The sequence below is a fragment of the Paramisgurnus dabryanus genome, chromosome 20 (assembly GCF_030506205.2).
Source record: "Paramisgurnus dabryanus chromosome 20, PD_genome_1.1, whole genome shotgun sequence".
NCBI lineage: Eukaryota > Metazoa > Chordata > Actinopteri > Cypriniformes > Cobitidae > Paramisgurnus > Paramisgurnus dabryanus.
In genome coordinates this window covers 23,341,831-23,361,777 of record NC_133356.1, presented here as the reverse complement: position 1 = coordinate 23,361,777, position 19,947 = coordinate 23,341,831, and the positions used below count along the sequence as shown (strand labels likewise).

General features: G+C 36.7%; 1 protein-coding gene across 1 annotated transcript; it reads left to right on the top strand.

Moving 5' to 3' along the window:
• Positions 1 to 4,934: 4,934 nt before the first annotated feature.
• Positions 4,935 to 19,556, top strand: stox1 (storkhead box 1). Its single transcript, XM_065297154.1, has 4 exons — positions 4,935 to 5,401; positions 16,285 to 16,437; positions 16,675 to 18,895; positions 19,106 to 19,556. The coding sequence occupies exons 1-4, from the start codon at positions 5,089 to 5,091 to the stop codon at positions 19,257 to 19,259; spliced, it is 2,841 nt and encodes a 946-aa protein (XP_065153226.1). The 5' UTR covers positions 4,935 to 5,088; the 3' UTR covers positions 19,260 to 19,556.
• The last annotated feature ends 391 nt before the right edge of the window (positions 19,557 to 19,947 follow it).

The window sequence follows — 19,947 nt, the reverse complement described above, 5'->3', positions numbered from 1 at the left end:
ACTCAACACTTAACAGTTTTTTTTCAACTGAGTTTCAAAGGACTATAAACGATCCCAAACGAGGCATAAGGGTCTTATCTAGCGAAACGATTGTCATTTTTGACAAGAAAAAAAAAAAATGCTCTTTTAAACCACAACTTCTAGTCTAGGTCCGGTCCAGCGTGACCTAACGTAAATGCGTAGTGACGTAGGGAGGTCACGTGTTACATATATAAAATGCATATTTGCGGACCATTGTAAACAATAAACTGACACAAAGACATTAATTAGTATCAGTTGACATACAACAACGTCAGAACACTCCTCTTCCAACACATTTGTAAACACTGGGGCGGAGTTTCACGTTCGTCCTCTGTGACCTCTTGACGTCATGACGTATTGCGTGGGGTCACGCTGACGCTTTCAGGACCGGATCTAGACGAGAAATTGTGGTTTAAAAATGTATATTTGTTATTTTTCTTGTCAAAAATGACAATCGTTTCGCTAGATAAGACCCTTATGACTCGTTTGGAATTGTTTATAGTCCTTTGAAACTCCGTTGAGTTAAGTGTTAAGTGTTGGTGTCCATTAAAGTCCAATAAAATGAGAAAAATCCTGCAATGTTTTCCTCAAAAAACATAATTTCTTCTCGACTGAACAAAGAAAGACATCAACATTTTGGATGACGTGGTGGTGAGTAAATTATCTGGATTTTTCTTTTAAGAAAATGGACTATTAATGGACATGCAGTGGCCATTGCAAGTCCACGAGACCACATGTCCACATAAAGTGAGGCGTTTGGGACCAGTTTTGTGGACTGTATCAAATGATTAATTGCAAAGATTTTGACAAAAAAAATTTATCAACTCATTGCTTCTCTCATAAATGTGGAAGGAGCTAGAGCAGATGTCAAGATTTTCAATGAACAATGACTTAAATTTCTGTCCCTTGCATGAGCCAAATTGCTTAATTTAGGGGAAACCGCTCCAGTGATATTTACAATACATTTTCCGCCATGCATGTTACAGTCTTTGCACCAAGCAACAATGAAAACAAACACAGGAAAACAACTTGAAGGAATTCTTCAGCATGAAGGAAACAAATGAAGGGGGTTGGCAGCAGACATTTAATGTTTAGGCTAAAGTGAATATAGATTTATACGGAAATAGGATTGACATCCGTCTAACAATTAGAACATCTGAAGTCTTGCTTTTTGAGAAAATCTTTGACCTTTTATAGTGTAACACTATACACTGCCGTGACACGGATATCTCTCTCATTGTAAAAATGCACTAATACAAAACAGGAAGTTTAAGGGAGGAATTTCCTGCAGGGATATATTCACCCGAGTGCAGGGTCACTGGAATCAGCAGGAGCTCCTTTAACTTGCAGCATTCGCTAAGTAATGTCCAATACACGCTATGTTTGATGTTGCTGTTTTACAAGGCATTTAGAGGGGCAGTAGGGTCCTTTCCTTTGAAGCTCTGTTTCTTTTAAATTTTTTATTAAAACAAATGAAAGTCAGTGCTGTCCTGGCACTACTGATGAGGTGACAAATGACACTGAACAGAAATGGGTCCATGACCATAACTTGACAATTGCAAATACATTTATGTGGCTCGGTTTGTGAAAAACAACTTAGGTTATTTATTTCTGATTTATCAATCATCTGACATAATGTAAAGAATATTTTGTGAAAATATAACCTTGATATCTTTAATATTGACTGAGGTGGAAATCAGTAAGATGGAAATCAATAGAAATTTATTAAAATCAAACTTTGATGCACCAAATCAGATTATGAGACTTTAGCCTAAATACTCAGACAGGGTCACACATAGTTAAATTCAAACATTCAATATATTGTGTAAAGCTCCCAAATTATAAATCATCAAATGCACCTGCAGTTTTATTGTCTGTTTACTTCTCGCTCTACAGCCTGCAATTCCTCTACAATCACTTGAGTTTAAACTGCAGTCATCTGCTCATCTCACGCTCTGCTGTGAACATGAACATCAGCATGTTCAGATACTTTGTTTGGTTCTGAACCTCTGTCTGGAGACTTTAAGGAACTGAGGATACACATCTCTTGTGTCTTAAACGGGATGAGTTAAACATGATTTCTTCTGACTTGACTTTTCAAAATTAACATCTGAGCTGAGGACATGGCTTAAATATCCCTGGGTGATATTTCTTCCCAGATGTATCATGTTTAAATGCTGCATGTGACATATTAGGTGATGCTAGTATATTATATTACAAATATCAAAGATATCTTAAATAATTTAAATTGATGTACACACCAAAGTCTGGATTGTTTTATGTGCACTTAAATGTTCAAATTGCCTATTCGGTGTAATGATATAATAACAAAAAAATTATCCTGGACTAACACACATACTGTACGCAGAGATCTTTGAGAAGGTGCCATAAAATAAAACAAAACTGTATTTACCTATGCATAGATGAATAATAAGAGCTCTGTACATGGTAATGACCTATCGTGAGCCTCAAAGGCGTTTGTTTCCTCATTTTTATGTGAACCTCGTGAATGCAAAAGACAGGCCAATCTCAACATAAGATTTCACAGTCCAGATGTACACCCCAACATTAAATTTAACATTAAATTCATTACAAAGTTGTTTAAATGCTAAAAACAAAGTTGTGACTGCTGAGTTAGCACTACATGTTAATTAAAGCTATATGTTAAAGTTTTTAATATTCCCGTTACAGTTACGTTTTGCAAGTCCGTACTGAAACCCCCCCCCCCACAAACTTCCCACTCAGAAACGTCCATTAACAATCTCCAAACAGTTAGTTGTTCCTCAAAATCTGTATTTTCATCTGATACAGACTCAAAGATAAAAGGCATGTTTACCAATGTGAGCTACTGGCATGAGCCTCAGAGCAGAGCAGGGCAATCAGAGCAGAGCTCAGTATTATTATTCATGACCCATCCAAAATATAGACCATTTAATTTAAGGGACAAATCCTAGGGTTCTGGATAATTTTTTTCACTTAATAAAGTTACATACATTCTATGTAAATATCAAAGAAACATTTTAACATATTATTTCAATGCATTCTTTGGCACCTTTAAAATAGACCCCGGTTTCCACTGTACCATTAAAGGAAAATAAATGATTCATAAGACGCAAAGTTTATGAATGTTTGGAACAGACCAGACACATTGTTTAAAGCTCATTTTGATGTACCATTGATTTTTTTTCTAATGTCTAATGACATTTTAACAGCCATCAACTCACACCATAAAACTCTAACAGGAAGCAGTGAAGGGCGTCTTTGATCCAGTTTACTGCAGGACAGAGAGTACTTGCACGTGCACTCATAATGAAAGAGTAATGAGTCACATTTCAGCTCAAAAAGAAAAATCACAGTCAAAGGCAAGTGGACAAAATCTACAATAATTATTGAAGTGAGATATTCAAAAGTAAAAAAAAATTGCATTGTTGGTTGTTTGACCTGTTTTAAATAGAACAAATGAAAACAAGATAAGCACAATATCATCACTTGTGATTTCCCAGTGGACATTTAAACTTTTAAAACAGAGAGCAGATGTGAATGTTTAAACATACATTTACTAATCTGTGCCATCTTTAAATCAAATTCTTTAAACAAAATCTCCAATCAATGTAATATAATCTTTATGCTTTTACATAACTTTATAACATGATGATTAGTTCAATTAAATTCCTGAGAAAACACACCAAATCTTGGTGAAATTAGATATAAAACAAAGAAAATTACCAATCCTGATGTGGTTGGGGTCAGAACAGATGTATGTTAGGACACAGGGTCTTATTCATTGAACATGAGGACTTGTGGGGGTCTTGAAGTGGGTTGTATGGCAATCTTCCAAAAAGACTGCGCTCGTGCACGTATGTCCAGCATGATTTATGGTGGGAAGAGGCAATGTATTCTTTTCATACACAGAGGAAACCCAATATCCTGTTCCATTGCCAGACCTTCAACCTGTGGTCTAACATACATTTCAGCCCACTTTTGATGTGTCCGTCATTATGCCTGACCTCCGGGTGTGATTTCAGTCGTCCAGTTTGAGACGTCGCTTTTTGTTACATTACTATAAACATGAAAATTATTGCTTGGATATCAAAATATGGTATCACAATTTGTTAAACAATTATAGAACAAATTGGGAAAAAATAAACTAATAAATAAAATAAAAATACTGGTATGAGAACATCATACAAACAATTTTTAATTTAAATTTGTAATATTTAAATGTAGTTAATTTTTTTGTAATTCAGTCACTTTTACAAATTTAATGTGCAATATTTAAAATCCAAGAACTCCCCAGTTTTAAATTTGGTTTACCCAAATAAATAGGCTATTTTTTCTATTTTGGTTTAATAGTAATTATTATAACATATTTAAATGAGAATATAAAAAATATACCTTACTTTAAAAATGTTAAAAAAACAAAAACATTTATTAACTCAAAATACAAAATGTAACTAATGTAGTCTTAAAATGCGTCTTTTTAAATAAAGTTTGAAAAAAACGAAAAAATTAGACAAGGAGAAATTTTGCTACCACTGTTCCCTTACGAAAATTAAAATTTTTTTGGTTAAAGAACTGTAACCATGTTTTTTTGGTGTATTGATAACTATCAGCAAAACCATGGTTTTACTACACTAACCATGGTTTAACTATGTTTTTTGAAAACCATGGTTGTCAAAACCATGGTTATTTGTGGTTACCATGGTTTTACTACAGTAACCATGTTTTTTTTATTTTAAATGTAGTAAAACCATGGTTAATTTTCGTAAGGGTTTGTTACTACCTGAAGTTGTGGTTCAGTATCCGTCTAGACGCGACCACGCCTTTATAATTATATGGCTGTTTTCATTGGTTCGCAGCTGCCACGCGCCTCCCCTGCGTCAGTGAGCTCGGCAGCGGTTGCCCTGGAGCCCGTAGACGCGTGCAGATTACAGACAGACGGGACGGAGCGCTGCTTTTCATGAATGTGGCCTTTTCACAGTCTTCATACTGAGTAAGGCGAATTATGCGTTTACATTCTCAAAACACTTAGAATGAGATTCATTTGATCGAGTTATTCGTGAAGAAATGTCTGCACAGCAAAGAGCGGTGCAGCTGTCAGCAGCCTCGCTCGCTGTGGTTCTCGGTCGAGACGAGGACAGCAAATTGAACGCGTCCGGTACCAACGGGCAGGACGTGTTTGAGGATTTTAAATCACAGAATTCCCGAAGCTTTTGGAATAAAAGGCTTGTGAACGCCGTGACTGACGTTTATTTCCAGGGATGGCTGGAGAACTACGTGCTACTCGTCCAAGGCAATGCCAATAACTTGGAGGTGCTGAGGGAAGCATGGATGCGCAGGGCGCTCAGGTCACCTAAAGGATTCACTATTAAAGCAGTGGGTAGGTGGTCAGCATTTGGCTATTTTAAGTATATCCGTATGGATGTGCAAAAATGTGGAATCAATAAATGCCATGTGTTCAGTTGCATTGTTGGCTTATTAATTCATGCAGTAAGTCTGGTTTTCATGCTCATCATGGGCTTGCAGATATAACTGGGGTTCACAACAAAGCCTTGAGTGCTCAGCTGCGTTCAATAGGATGGAAATTTGAGAAATGGTCTCTATAGGTTCAAGATTTGTTTTCTTAACATTTTGTTGATCCCTGAGTGCCAAGATTCCCTGAAAAGTTGAATGGTGTCTTTGATCATGCTGGTTAGACATGCAAGCTTAACACTTTATTTGACTGATAAATTGCCTAAAAAAATATTTTACTTGTGAACATGTTATATCCCAGAGCTTTAGAGAACTTAACATAATCTATATGCGATAAAGTGTCAACGTCTGTTTCTCCATAGAAGTCCCCAGATTGTTTCCCTTCTTATTTCTGTATAGCTATAATACCGCAACATAATTTCCGTTCTCAGTAGAAGGTACCTGACCAACGGTTTCCTGAGATCTCAACATGCTTTAGGCATAACTGTGTGCGTGTAACATAAGTGCATTATTTCCAGATGACAGGAAATATGATTTTTGGGGAGCAGTCTAACCTCACCCTCTCCCTCTGTCTCATTTCCACAGCTCAGTTTTAGCTGGGGTAGATAACTAGTAACTAACGCAAAAAATGTGAAATGTGTCATCTCAAATTTGTTTTTTTGGTTGTTGTGTTTTGATGGGAGGTAAAATTGTTTTTAATGGTCACATGTTGAGGTGACAGACCTTTTGTGATGGTGTGGATTTCTGTTGCCTCAGGTGTCGCCAATTCCAAGGGGCGTCTGCTGGTTTGCCCTCTCAAAACATGAAGCAGATTGTAAGCACCGCCATTTGCTCCTCCTGTCACCACCACAGACGCTGCATGTTCACAAACACAGAGAGGGAGAAATACAGTATATATAGCTGAGAAATGCACATTGCTTTTTGCAATAGAAGTAGAAAGCACTTATGTACGTTTAGGTTTTTACACTTAAGTTTCTATTGGATAATTGCAGCATGCATGCATTTATTCATAATTGCACAATTGCATGCATTAATCTGGATGCAAAAACTAAAGTCTTCTTTGGATTAAATAGTCTACTGTGTGGTGATATGAGCCTAGCCTTAGTGTCTCTTTAATTTATTACTCATTCACCAGAACTCATAGTCTTGAGTTATGTGCTGTCCACCAGGCGATTTTATTGCTCTTACCCTGGAACTGATGTCCCTTGTTTCATGCTCAGTGTGCCACCATAGAGCCTGAATCTTTTTATTGCGGTCTTAAGAAAGTGCAAGGACATTGTGTAGGAACTGGCAGCTTTTAGACATGAATTATGTATTGTTTTATATGTGTTAAGATGATAAAGCCTATACTATAACCTTATCAACAAATAACAAGTTTCAAATTTTATATATGTCTATTTGAAGAGCTCATGCAAAACCCTCTAAGTGCCTCTGACATGTTTTCTTGTAAATGAGCATCAGACTCTTTGCCAAGAAACCAATTTAACTGAATGGCTTGAGGCCGAGATTAAGCAGATTTGAAGTATTTAATGAACGCATACTATACTTATTACATGCAGAGAGCACTCGGTTAATATCATCATCTGATTTTTTGCCATTTAGAGGCTTTTGCAAATTGCATCTGAGCTTCTCATATGTTCCTGTAGCTCATTGGGTAGACCATAGCATCAGACTCAGCCATGCAAAGGTAATGGGTTCAATGTCAGGGAACACACATACTGATAAAAAACTGTGTTATAAGTCGCTTGGGATAAAAGCATTTGCCAAAGGTACATGTAAAGGTAATTATGTCTAATGGAAATTTTAGCTTATTAAACATCGATTCATTTAAAGTATTGCCATTTTTTATCTATTTGTTTAAAATAGTTTCAAGTAAACTAATGCATTTCACACTATTGGACACTAATCTCTAAAATCTGAGTTTGCTGTTTACGCTTGCTGATTTGGTTTCACTACTTATTTATTTTTAAGACTTTTTGGAGAGATCTCCAATGCCCCATTCTGTAGGCCTCATGTGTTTAGTCAGCAGGAACGGTTTAGTGGGTGTGATTATCCATCAGCAGATGGGCTGATGAATTAGCAGGTCACCCTCTCTGTCCTCTTTATTATCAGTATACATTAGGTTAAAAGACGGATTGTTCTCTGGGGTCTACATTGCTTAGTGAAGTGCAGGGAAGGCGAAAAGACCTTGTTTTATTAAGCGTGTGGGCGGTCAACCTCGTGCAGATAATACTCATAATAGTTGACCTTTCCACCTTAAATCTAAGACTTCTGTATGTTTTAATAGCCTTATTAATTCACATTTAGTTATGTACAGTAGTTATGTATGTACTGCTGAATCTGTACTTTATTAGACGTGCTCAGATCTGTGTTTTCAACATATACACATTTTTCATTAATAATTTATGTTTACAATTTAAGGAATCGAAATAGTGAGCATATATGATAATGATTGCAAAAAAAAACTACTGCAAAAAATGTAAGGCTGCTCAGGTGCTACAATGGTTGTTTGTGGTCTTTGCATTATTGAGTAACTTGGGATCATGCTTTAGTCTGAGCATTCATTTAAGTTGTAATGAGGGGTATAGTATTGCTATGCACAAATGATCTCAAGCAATTTTAAACATGTTGTATGACCTGAAACAATTTTTAAGCTGTCCTATAGCTGTCACTATAACTATATACTCCTGTATTCAAGGAGTTTCTCGATCCAAAGCAGCCTCTTAGATGTTTACGCAATGTAGACCACATCTCTTTAGATCTCAGCTCATTAGCCATGACATGACATCGTGCTGGTGTCTTTTATCCTGAGGTCAGCACCCTGTGGTTCTCATGCATTGAAAGTTGCCCTCTTGCCCTGATACCCCAAAGGTCATTGCTCCCTGGTTCATTCCTTAAAGATGTTGTTGCTGACCACAACACTTCCAGGTGTGCACCGCAAACGTGTTTGTAAAAGAACAAAAGTTGTTTTAAAGGTGCCAAAGAATGCATTGATACAATATGTTACATTGTTCTCTAATACCTACATAGAAGGTATGTGACTTTATTATGTGCAAAAATTATCCAGACACAGTTTTACATATCCGTTTACAAGGATTTGTCCCCAGAATGAAATGGTCTATTATTACCTTATTTGAAAGGGTCATGAATAATAATATTAAGCTCTGCTGTCATTGGCTGTTTCTCAGAGCGGCTCATTCTAGTAGCTTTGTGTGTGTGCAAACAAACTTTATGTTTGAGCCTGTAAACAGATTTTAAGGAATAATCAATTATTCAAAGATTGGAAAAGTCGTTTCTGAGTGGTAAGTTTGTGTTTTTCATTATAGACCTGCAAAACGTCAATAGTAAAACTTTAGCCTAAACGCTAGCATTATGCATTAACTAGTATATACTTTGTTTTTAGCATTGTAACAAAATTGTTCCTAATTTATTGTTGCGCATACATCTCGACTGTAACGTCACAGTCGGTGTTATGTTGAGATTGGCTAGTTTTCCAGCGGTCTTTTGCATGCACAAGGATAACATACGAATGAGGAAACAGTTGTGTTTGAGGCTCACGATATTTTATTACCATGTACAGAACCCTTAATATTCATACACTGTAAAAAAATTCCGTAGAAATTACAATGTTATTGCAGCTGGGTTGCCGGTAATTTACCGTAGATTTACATTTATGTAATTTACTGGCAAGAGTTTGTTCAAAGTTAAATACATTTTAAATATTAACAAGTCTTTATCTTTACAGAATAAAACTATACAATAACCGCCTCATGCAAAGCATTCTGGGAACCAGAAATCATCATCAACCTTTTTCTGTTTTTTGCTTCAGATTTTGTTTCCCAGAATGTTTTGCTTGATGCGTTTTTTTTTAGTTTTACTCTGTAAAGACAAAGACTTGTAAATGTTTAATGTTCATTTAACTTTGAACAAACTCTTGCCAGTAAATAACATAAATGTAAATCTACGGTAAATTACCGGCAACCCAGCTGCAATTTCTACGCAATTTTTTTACAGTGTATGTTCCTAGGTAAATACAGTTTTACATTCTACGGCACCTTTAAGAACATAAAGTAATCCATGTGGTCCGAATAAATAAGTCATATGTTGTGTCCATGCCCAGTGTTGGGAGATAAAGGTGGAGCTGGATCAAGTTTCTAAGAAAGCAACCAATGGAATGTTTTTATGAGATAACCAAACACCCAAACTAAAGCCTTCCAAAAGCAGCCATGTGACTCAACCTTCGTTAAGTAGTTGAAATCTTGTATCGTTTATCCACCACTGTAGTTAAACAAGCCTGACAGGATAGCAAGATAGATGGGCTCTTGTCTTCCCCCAACTCTCTTTCATAGAGCTTCATTCTTTCTTGCACTCTGCTGAGGTTAATTTCAGCTGTCTGTGTGACTTCAATTACTTCAAATCCATATGTTCATGCTGTCCAAACACTGCACACATCACTCATTTTCAGTACACCTTGATATAAGCATTGTCCATATATTTTAAGAATTGAATGTCTTTAAAAGCATAGACTTTGCTTGAAGCATCCCTTTACCATTACACAGGAAGTCAACCTTTGATGAAATCTGAGCTGGATGACATATTTATGGAGATCACAGCCAGGTGCAGATGTAAGCCAGTAAAAACAAATCAAAAGGTTATCCCGCTCTCCAACTGTTAAGAAATGCAGCAGATGTGTTTGTTTTGGACAATGCTCATCTCATATTTTCATTCAGTCCCATTGATAGGTAAAATAACATCCTATCCAAAGATGATGCAATCGGTGTAGTCCCTCCAGTAAAGACGACCTAAGTGGGAAATCTCAGTTAGATACCAAACCCACTTCCATGCTCCTGCTTGACTTTATTCAAGATACTGTAACAAAGCATTTAACATCAAATCATGTGAAGTTTCTCCCAGTGTGTGAAGATGACAAACCCAAAGTCTGAACTCAGTCAGAGGCCACGGTTCTCATCTGGTGGAAATTATCAGCATGGGTCATAATTAGTGCTGCAAGAACGCTGTGGTTTTAATAACTTCTGGTTGTAAGTGTACCGCATCTGAAATGCTCTAACACCTCACAAAGCCAATCGGGAAATCGAAAGCATGTCATTTCTTGAGAGGCCTTGAAAATGTAATAGTAGACATAGTGTGGACAATAATGCTGACATAGAAGAGGACACTCTTTTGGCAAAAACATACATGGGTCTTAAAATCATAAATTCCATCACTTGTATTTTTAGTGAAATACATAGCCTATAGGTAATTTTAGACATTTCTATTCCAAATATTTATTTTCACAATATAGGGTATTCATTACAGTTGCTGTATATAACAGAGGCCTACATTTACTCTTCGTATGGCCGGGAACATAGCCTTTTTGCATCAGTTTCAAAAGAACTTCAGTGTACTTCAGCCTGGAAACCTGAGACACCCTGCCAATTGATAATGACCTTCTTTTGTGTGATCTGATACAACATGCTATACACAGAAAATGACTCTCTACAGTGCAACAGGACAGGTTTTTTACAATTTTACAAAATCAAAATATTGATTCAGAAATCCATTTTTAAATGACTGTGTGAGGTAATGCCTGATAAAATATTTAGAAGTGTTTTTTTCTAAATACTTTTGGTCAGTTTTACTGTGTAAAGAATTTTTTCTTTTAAGTAATAAGTACATGAGTCAATAGAATATAATGGTGGCACATTGACAATACTGTCAACATTGCAAAATGGTTTTTAAAATGACACTAGCAAAGCAGAAAGTTCCTTCATCATTCCTGTGCGAAAGGATCAGTAGAAGAGATTTATTTTCTTTGTTCACATTAGGACACAGTTTTAGTGTCAGATTTCAACCTACACCAAATACATTGTGCTGGTTGAATGGTTGTTTGTGCGAGGTGTGTTGTTAAGTACTGTGCACGCATGTGGGTGTTACTGGCTGAAAGGGTTAAATGTTTAGAGCGCCTTTTCAACAGATTTATGGATCTTTATTACGTGACATGGTTAAATGCATAGTAAAGACATCTTAGAAGGTGTGCTGCTCAGAAACCGTGACAGTATTTTAACTGAAGAAAACCTTTAAATGATTTCATCCACATTCAAAGCAACGAGAAAACAAGTACTTAAGAACACAACTAGTCTGTAGCCTGTATTTAATCTCTTGAAAACAGTTAACCATGAATGTTCAGTCTTTTATGGGAAAGGGTGTTTAGGTGATGTTATGTGGGAGATGTCACGTCTTTGCAAATAACAATCTGAAAATTATATTTCCAAATACTGCCAGTTTCAACCCTTTAACATTTTAGTGGATGTTTCAGGTCCTTCTCTGTCCTTCCAATTTTCTCAAGTCATGAACTTGAATGCCAGAGAAGTGCTGTTTTATTAGATAGTTGACCTCTTGACCTTGTGATGTCATCCAGACATATTCTTTATTCCTGTGCAAAGACCAATTCACACCACCTAGGTTTCCAAATAATTGCCCATTCAAAACTGCAGTATAGTGGGTAATGGGGTAACATTAGAACATATGTTAACCATTTCTTGGTTAAAATCTGTTTAACCCCAAGCAACCCTTGTATAATGAAGGCCTTTCTACAGTGTTGAGATATTTATCTTTTTAACTTAAAATTAGGATTTTCATCTCTTTATTTTGTCAGTCAAATAATATAAACTCTTGGTATTCAACTGATCAAAAGACAATGCACAACACCCTGCATTTTTACAAACTTAAAATTACACAAAACATTCCTTGTTGCACTTCAATTTTTACATTTAATCAACTTAACATTACACCAATTTTTTTACTTTCTTGACTAGCACTATAAATTAAATAGCTATTTCAACTTTATTTTTTATAATTTATAGCAACTCACTATTCAAAAAGTCTAAATATATTGTACATTAAAGTTGATGAAACAGAAAGATTTAAGTGCAACAAGGAATTTTTGACACTGTATGATTTTTTTTCATTTCTCTTTATTTTGTAAGTCAAATATAACCCCTTAGCATTTAACTGTATAAACATTGATCGAAAGTATACAATATTAATTCATGTTTTGCTATGTAAACATATTTTTAAGTATTTTAGCACGTTTATGAATATATGAAACCCTGTTTCATTTCAGAAGCATGTCATTTTAGCCACCCATAAAGCACAGAATTCCTTAGGGCCAGGAAGTTGCCTACATGTGTGGTTTTATCAGGCTACCCTTAATTCACTTTCTCCTTCCCGCCACAGCATACCTTGTGTTTTTATTTTGGCCACTCACAATGTTTCAGAGATGATAATATAGGTCAGGAGTGCTCAGATCTACCTCCCTGAAGAATTTGGTTCACACCACTCTCCACAACACCTGCCTTTAATTTTCAAGTGAAAAGACTGTGATTAGCAGGTTTAGAGTCTTTTATTATGGTTTTTATTGGGATTGTTACTTTGCGCACATGTAGATTTTTAGGAGCTAGTTTGAAATATACGTGATATAATCCACCTAACCACATGAAGGTCTTGTTTTTATTAGAACATGGATGGACGTGAATGAAAAAGCCTCTTTCACAGTTTCTGTTTGTGTATTTGGGTTGCTTGAATCAACAGTGCACTTAAACGTTAATTACTTCTGTGGTTTCCTTGTGTGTGGTTTGACACCCAGGTTATTTTTTAACAGAGACTAAAACAATAAATAAGCGGTTTTGGTTAACCTGTCTATCTAGTGCTTTTTCAGTACTTAGTTTAATGACCACCTGTACATTACCATTTTATAAGCTTTTCCTAAAAACATTTGATAAAATTTAAACAGTCATGTTGAAGTAGCTCATTGTAATGTATAAAGCAGCACCAGCCAAGTTATTGTAACAGGCCCCCCCTTTTTAGCTATGTGACACTTGAAGAAAATAATTTCAGTGGTTTGGATACTTAAAAGGCTAAATACCTATAATAAATATACGAAATATATGAAAATCTGTTGTTGTTTGCATGTTAAATGCTGTGATATTTATTATTTTGCTGTTGTGAGTTTTGAAGTCGTCGTTTGTAAGTTCAGTATGAAATCTTATCTGAGGTCCGTTCATGTCTGACTTTTCCTTAAAGTTTTGCTTAAATGTCACCCGCCCAGTTGTCTTTGTATTTGTTTTAAGTTGCATGTGACTTAAAATCTCTTACTAAATCTTCATTGCCACTGTTTGCAAAGTGACATGGTTGCCATGGTAACTGCTAAGGCATTCATGTGACAAAAGTTTTAAAGTCGTCCAAACAGCTTCATGATACAATGGGCTCTGAGTGTTTCCCTAGAGAGTAAAAGGACATGTGTCCTTAGTAACAGCCACATGAATTAAAGCTGAAACTCCTGATTGTGCAAAACGTTTCCCGCTCTCTCTACAAAGACGCCATACCAAGCAAACTTACATCAAGAAACCATTCTTTTTAGAGTTTTGTGGGTATCGATCATAGATAGTGTAAATGCAATTACAAACATCTTTTCTGTTGCTCAAGTATCTAAAAACAACGTAACGCTCTGTTTACATTAGTGCATTTTCCTTTAAAAATTAAAATGATCCTCGTCTATAATGGTGTTTCAGAAAAGATCTCCGTCAACACTATACACGACCATAAACACATGAAACGTGACTGTTCACGCACATTGAAAATGAGATACAAGTGTACTTGATATTGCGATTATTATTGTGGATAAATAGATTTTACATTGAAGTTTTTAAGTTCTTTATTTCTTTCTGGGAAGCAGCTGCATGGTACATTTGAAACATACAAAACTAAACAATATAATGTAGATTACTAATAATTATGGGAGTTATGTTGTTAGAAAAATCCAAATCGAATTGCTAAAGGAAACGTCAACTTATCAATTTTAAAATCTCTGATTCTCCACTGTATTTGGTTCATAAACACACTGGTAAAACGCACAGAAATAAGCACAAATATACAGCTGTAATTGAGGGCTTTTGACGATTATGTAATTGTTTCACCTGTGATTGTAATCCCCATTCATTTTTTGATTATTATTTGCCCTATTTAGAGTGCAAACCTCTGTTTAACGCAGTGGTTTGTAAACTGGGTGTGCGAGATGGTGCCAGGGGAGCCCCAGTTTTATAATTTATCATAAATTCTATGTAATCCATCCTCAGAAAAATATAGCTACCAAGCAACAGCACTACATTGTATAATTTAATATGTTTTGTTTAATTCAAATAATTAAAAAAGTTTAGTACTTATCTGCTTTGTGTGCTGTTTTGGGTGTATGTGTCATGAAACATGCGATGCACTTAAAAAAAGAGCGTTTAACAGCTTAAACTCCATGTTATAATTTATACGGTCGTAGCAGCTGGTCATTGTCAACTTTCCTAAGCATAATGGTCATGTGATTAGCATGTAGTGTGTATGCCAGGCATAACCAAAAGTAATGCATTTAGGTGCATGTAAACACAGTCAGAGTATGTGCTGTTTCCACATTTTGACTACTTTCCTGAAATTAAAGGAGAACAAGGGTGGATTTATCTTGTGTGTTCATCAGGTTTTCCCCTCACACCTCTCAGAAACCATGAGGTCAAAAACCTTTGAGAGGATTTCCCATCTAAAACCTTAGACAGGATGTTTTCTCCCACGGAAAACAGTGTCAAAAGAGAAAATTTGGAGGAAAAGAAAGCATGTATTTAGCATACATTATCTCTGTTGCCAACAGAGTCAGACATTTAATGGGAATGAAGAAAAATGCTAACCCTGGAGCAAAATTTACTTCAATATGATAGACCATACCTCTATTCAATTTAATCATATAGTCATATATATTACAACCTATATATGTAAAAGGAATTGTTTTGGTTTTTACTTTTTAAAGTTAGTGGGAATAGACACACGCTGCCACCAAGGGAATGGTCCTAGTTACAGATAAACTCAGTATGAAGTTTTACAGAGGCTTTGCTTAATTAATCAATAACAGAATGGAAAAGATGGCAGGTGTCCAAGATTTAATGTAGCCATCCCTAGTTAATAATCAAGACTTTGCAAGCGTGACATGTATTACAGGGATTGATATTAATGCTTAACTAGAAAAAAACTAGATGAGTGTAATTTCAAAGATGGGAATGGGATGGGAATAGATTTAAATGTAAATTCAGAGCAGGAAAGATTCATAGGAAAACACTTTCTAAATGAGGCACAGATGTGGCACAGATGTATTTACCCAGGAATCACAGGACACAGCGTGGCACTTATCACTATATGCTTGACTACATGTTCCTGATGCCTCGTCAAATTTTGTGTAACATGTTTGAGACAAATTAATATTTAATGAATCTGAAGCATTGAGAGGCGTTTTTTTCCATTATCTCCCACAGAGTAACCAATATAAGCATTAAACTTAACTTGTAAAACGTCCCTGTCTTTACAAGGATCAAATAAAATTCCTTAGGCAAATTTACCAATTTTTTTTACAGTTTCAATTGCATATTTTTTCTCTTAGTGTGTTACTTGACATCCTCCACCTGTAATTATACTCCCTTCTACTTCTGAATGAAAATTACCTCTCTTGGGATTTTAGGGATTGTTGTTTCTTTCATCAATCTCATTGCTTTAGGGGACACATTCGTATATGTTGGTAGTAAAGAAGCAGACTTCAGACTTTTTAGTGCAGTAGACTAACAATTTGCTTCTTGTTACTGTCATGTTTGAAGTTTTCCCCCAGACCCTTTGTTTCCCATCCAAATGTGCACTTTGTGCACAAATGTTTACTTGACTGGAAAATAGAAGTAAGATCTGATCTTTTTATGTATATTGTTTCCACAGGTGATCTCTCTCCAGTGCAAATGTCACCGATCTCCCAGTCTCAGTTCATCCCGCTGTCTGAAATATTGTGCTCTGTCATATCAGACATGAATGCCACCCATGTGGTTGTAAACCAGGAGGCATTAATCAATCATATGACGAAAGCACACCCAGGTAACATGGTATATATTTATATTTTGCATGTTGTGCCTTCCTATGTGTTCAAAAACCATACTTGATAACATTTTAATTTCCTGTTTTTTAAATAAGATCCTTCACAAAATGTAAAGAACGTTTTGTTAAATATAACCTTGATATATTGGCCATGTCAAATATTGAAATTAGTGTGAATTCCACAAATACACTTTTTGAAAAGTTATATTGACCCCAACATTCCCATATTGTTCCCAGGAATGACCATTCCTACTCAAGACATTCTCTACAATGCTCTTGGAAATCTTATTAAGGAGCGGAAGATTTATCACACGGGCGAGGGCTACTTTGTGGTCACTCCTCAAACGTACTTCATCACCAACAACATGGTAAAAGAAAGGAATTGGTGGAGTACTGCTGACAATGACCTGCCCTCACCTCCTCCTATCACGTACCTGGTGAGCAATGAGAGTTGCATGGACACCTCTGCTGAGATGCCTGGCGTGGCTCATTGTAAATCCTGCAGCTGCTTCTCTTCTCCATCCAATGTACCTTTATCTCTCCAAGACCATCAATCCACCAGCATAAGCGAGTGCACGGGCAAAAGCCTCAAGTTGCCAAAAGAGCATAAGCCTGCAGTTCAACACCAGTCCACTTCTACAGCAGCCGATTACCAGGCCAGCGAGATCAGCAAATCCACCACCGCCGCTAGCCGTAAGGACAAAGAAAAAGCTGGCCGCAAATTCGGTCTCAACCTGTTTCGAAGAAACACGGGGAAGAAAGAGACCAAGCTTAAGAAAGAATATGCCACGTTCTCCGGACAATTTCCACCCGAGGAATGGCCTGTCAGAGATGAAGATGATCTGAATAACCTCCCCAGAGACCTGGAACATGCCATCATCAAACGGATCAACCCAGAGCTAACCGTGGACAATTTAGTAAAGCACACGGTTCTTATGAAGAAGCTTGAGGAGAAAGCCGAGTGGAGAGAGAGGGCCGTCGACAAGGGCATTTCCACCGAAGCCCTCGTTACTAAGCAGAGGCATCAGACCTCAAAGACCGCAGGGAGGAAGTCTGTCCATCGAGCTACTCGCAGTAAGAGAAGAGGACCTTCGTCCAAAGAGAAACAGAAAGGAAAGAACAAGACTCTGCAATGTGATGAAGATGTAGAGACGGATGATCAAATTTTGCCTGAATTGGTTTTGGAGGAACCTGGCAAACACGAAGAAACCATGATTCCAAAATGTGTTTACAAAAAACAGATAGACAACCCATTTCTAATGTTGCCAGGTAGAGACATGGAACCAAATGCGGGTCATAAAGAACAAAGGAGGAAAATCACTGGGCGGCGAGAAAGATCAGGTCACAGGTCAAAATCTTGGGATCCTCATCGGGCCCAAGCAGTCACTGCTGGTGTGGAGAAATCTCACACGTTGATGGACGCAACCTGTGAACAGCTTCACGAAAGAGCGCTGACTGTGAACTCCAGCCTGGATGGTAAACCAATGAAAGAGCTTTGCGGAGATTACAGCTCTGTCTACCCTCAAAGCAGCACTTTGAGGATAGAGGACAAAATTAAGCAGAGAGAAAATAAAGTCAGAAGCAAAGAGTGCAGAAATAGCAGAGTAAGAGAAATTCAACATAATGCTTTTCAATGTGAAGATTTGAGAAGTGACCCGAAGAACACATGTGACACGACAGAAGCACCTCTCTTATGGCCCAATCCCACAATTCAGCGTAGACTTTCCCTGCATCTACATAACAGCAAGGAAGCGTCACATCACCGTCCTGATCTGCTGTCTTCGCACCAGCAATCTGGCAACATAACAGGCAGCCAACACCTGTCCAACATCCAGAACCTAGACAGAAACACAAGTCAGACTGAAAGTGAGGCGTATAGCGATGAAGAACATCACATTTATCAGAAGGCAGATGGAGATGGTGATGTCTGTAGCACCTTTAACGTGATTGAGGAGCGTGTGCACGAGACTGCCACATCCCGCTGCCGGCAGCCTGTCTGTTTGGATGGAGAATGGGATGTCAATTTCATCGAGGGCCACATAGCAAATGCTCATCACAAACCTGTTAGTAGCACACAAAGGCAGCATGAATATAGGTGGCAGTCTCTTCTTCAGAAAGATGCCAGCCCCAGACAAGATGCCCAAGGTCTGGGGAAAAGACTTCACGAAACGGATCATGTAGAAGATGAACCCTCTGAAGCCCTGGAAAGCAGCATTTTTGACTATTGTCACACAAGCGAAGTGGAATCTGATTCTGAGACCATACATAAGTCTGCAGATGAAGCTGAGGGCCACTGGATCTGTCGTGGAGAATTAAAGGACTGCCATAAGAGCACAATAAAGACATCAGAGGATGCTAGCAACATTCATAATACAACGCTCCACCCGACAGGGGCCTGCGCAGGAGAAACCACAGAGAGTCAAAGTAACCCTGCAGATAGTGGAATTGACTCTCCAAGGTTAGTTGGATGGTTTGATGTTTGATTGGTTTATAACATATAAAGTGTACATGACATTTTTCAATAGCGCAAAGGAAATTTTTGCACTACATTGTTGTCATGTGAACATAGCCTGATTAGGTTCAATGTTTGCTGCATTTAAACAATGTACTGTATGTATATAAAAATTCTGATTTTATTATGAAGATTTTGTTTTTCACTGATTTGTAGGACACATATGAGTTTAACCTCCAGTAATTCAGCCATACTCAAAGGACTGAAGCATCGTGGTTTCCTGCAGACTTATGAGAAGCCCCACTCCAAGAGTAACAACATTCATTCTCAGAGCTCTCTTCTCAAACTTACACCCGTCATGAATGTTTAAAAAATAAATCAGATCAGAATATGCAGGGTTATAAAATGTATAAAATGTATAGAATTATTTTTAACAAATGTAAATAGATTTTCCCTAAATACTACTTTATAGAATGTAGTTGGTTTTATATACTTTCTGCATCATCATTACATTTAACTGATCTGACCTATTGGTTTATTTTTGTAAACATGTTTTTGAAAACGGGTCTTTGGTTGTTAGGAGAACATGACGAGAGATTATTTGATGAAGTTAATCCTCTACATTATTTCTGTGTAAATAGGTTATGGGCACAAATAAAAGTATGTTGACGAAATGCCTTCATTGTTTTTGCTTTCATTAACATCATACCTGTCAAAATGAATACTTATGACTTTAAATAAGCAAAGAAGATAAATATGAGGAGGGGTTTAAAAACTAACTAATTTATCAGCATAAATGTATGACCAAATTAAGTATGATGGTTAGGATGTGTACTGATGGGTTTTTACTTTCACTGTTAGCTAATTTAAACAATAATATATTAAGACAAATATGGACAAAATATTTTTAATAATTCTTCTTTTATGCATTATATATTTGGCAAATGCTTTTATCCATAGGAATTTAAAGTGCATTGCATTTCAGTGTGTTCTCTCCCATATAAAAAATGGCCAAAAAATATATTTTGGAATATGTTTACAAAATATAGTTATAAATA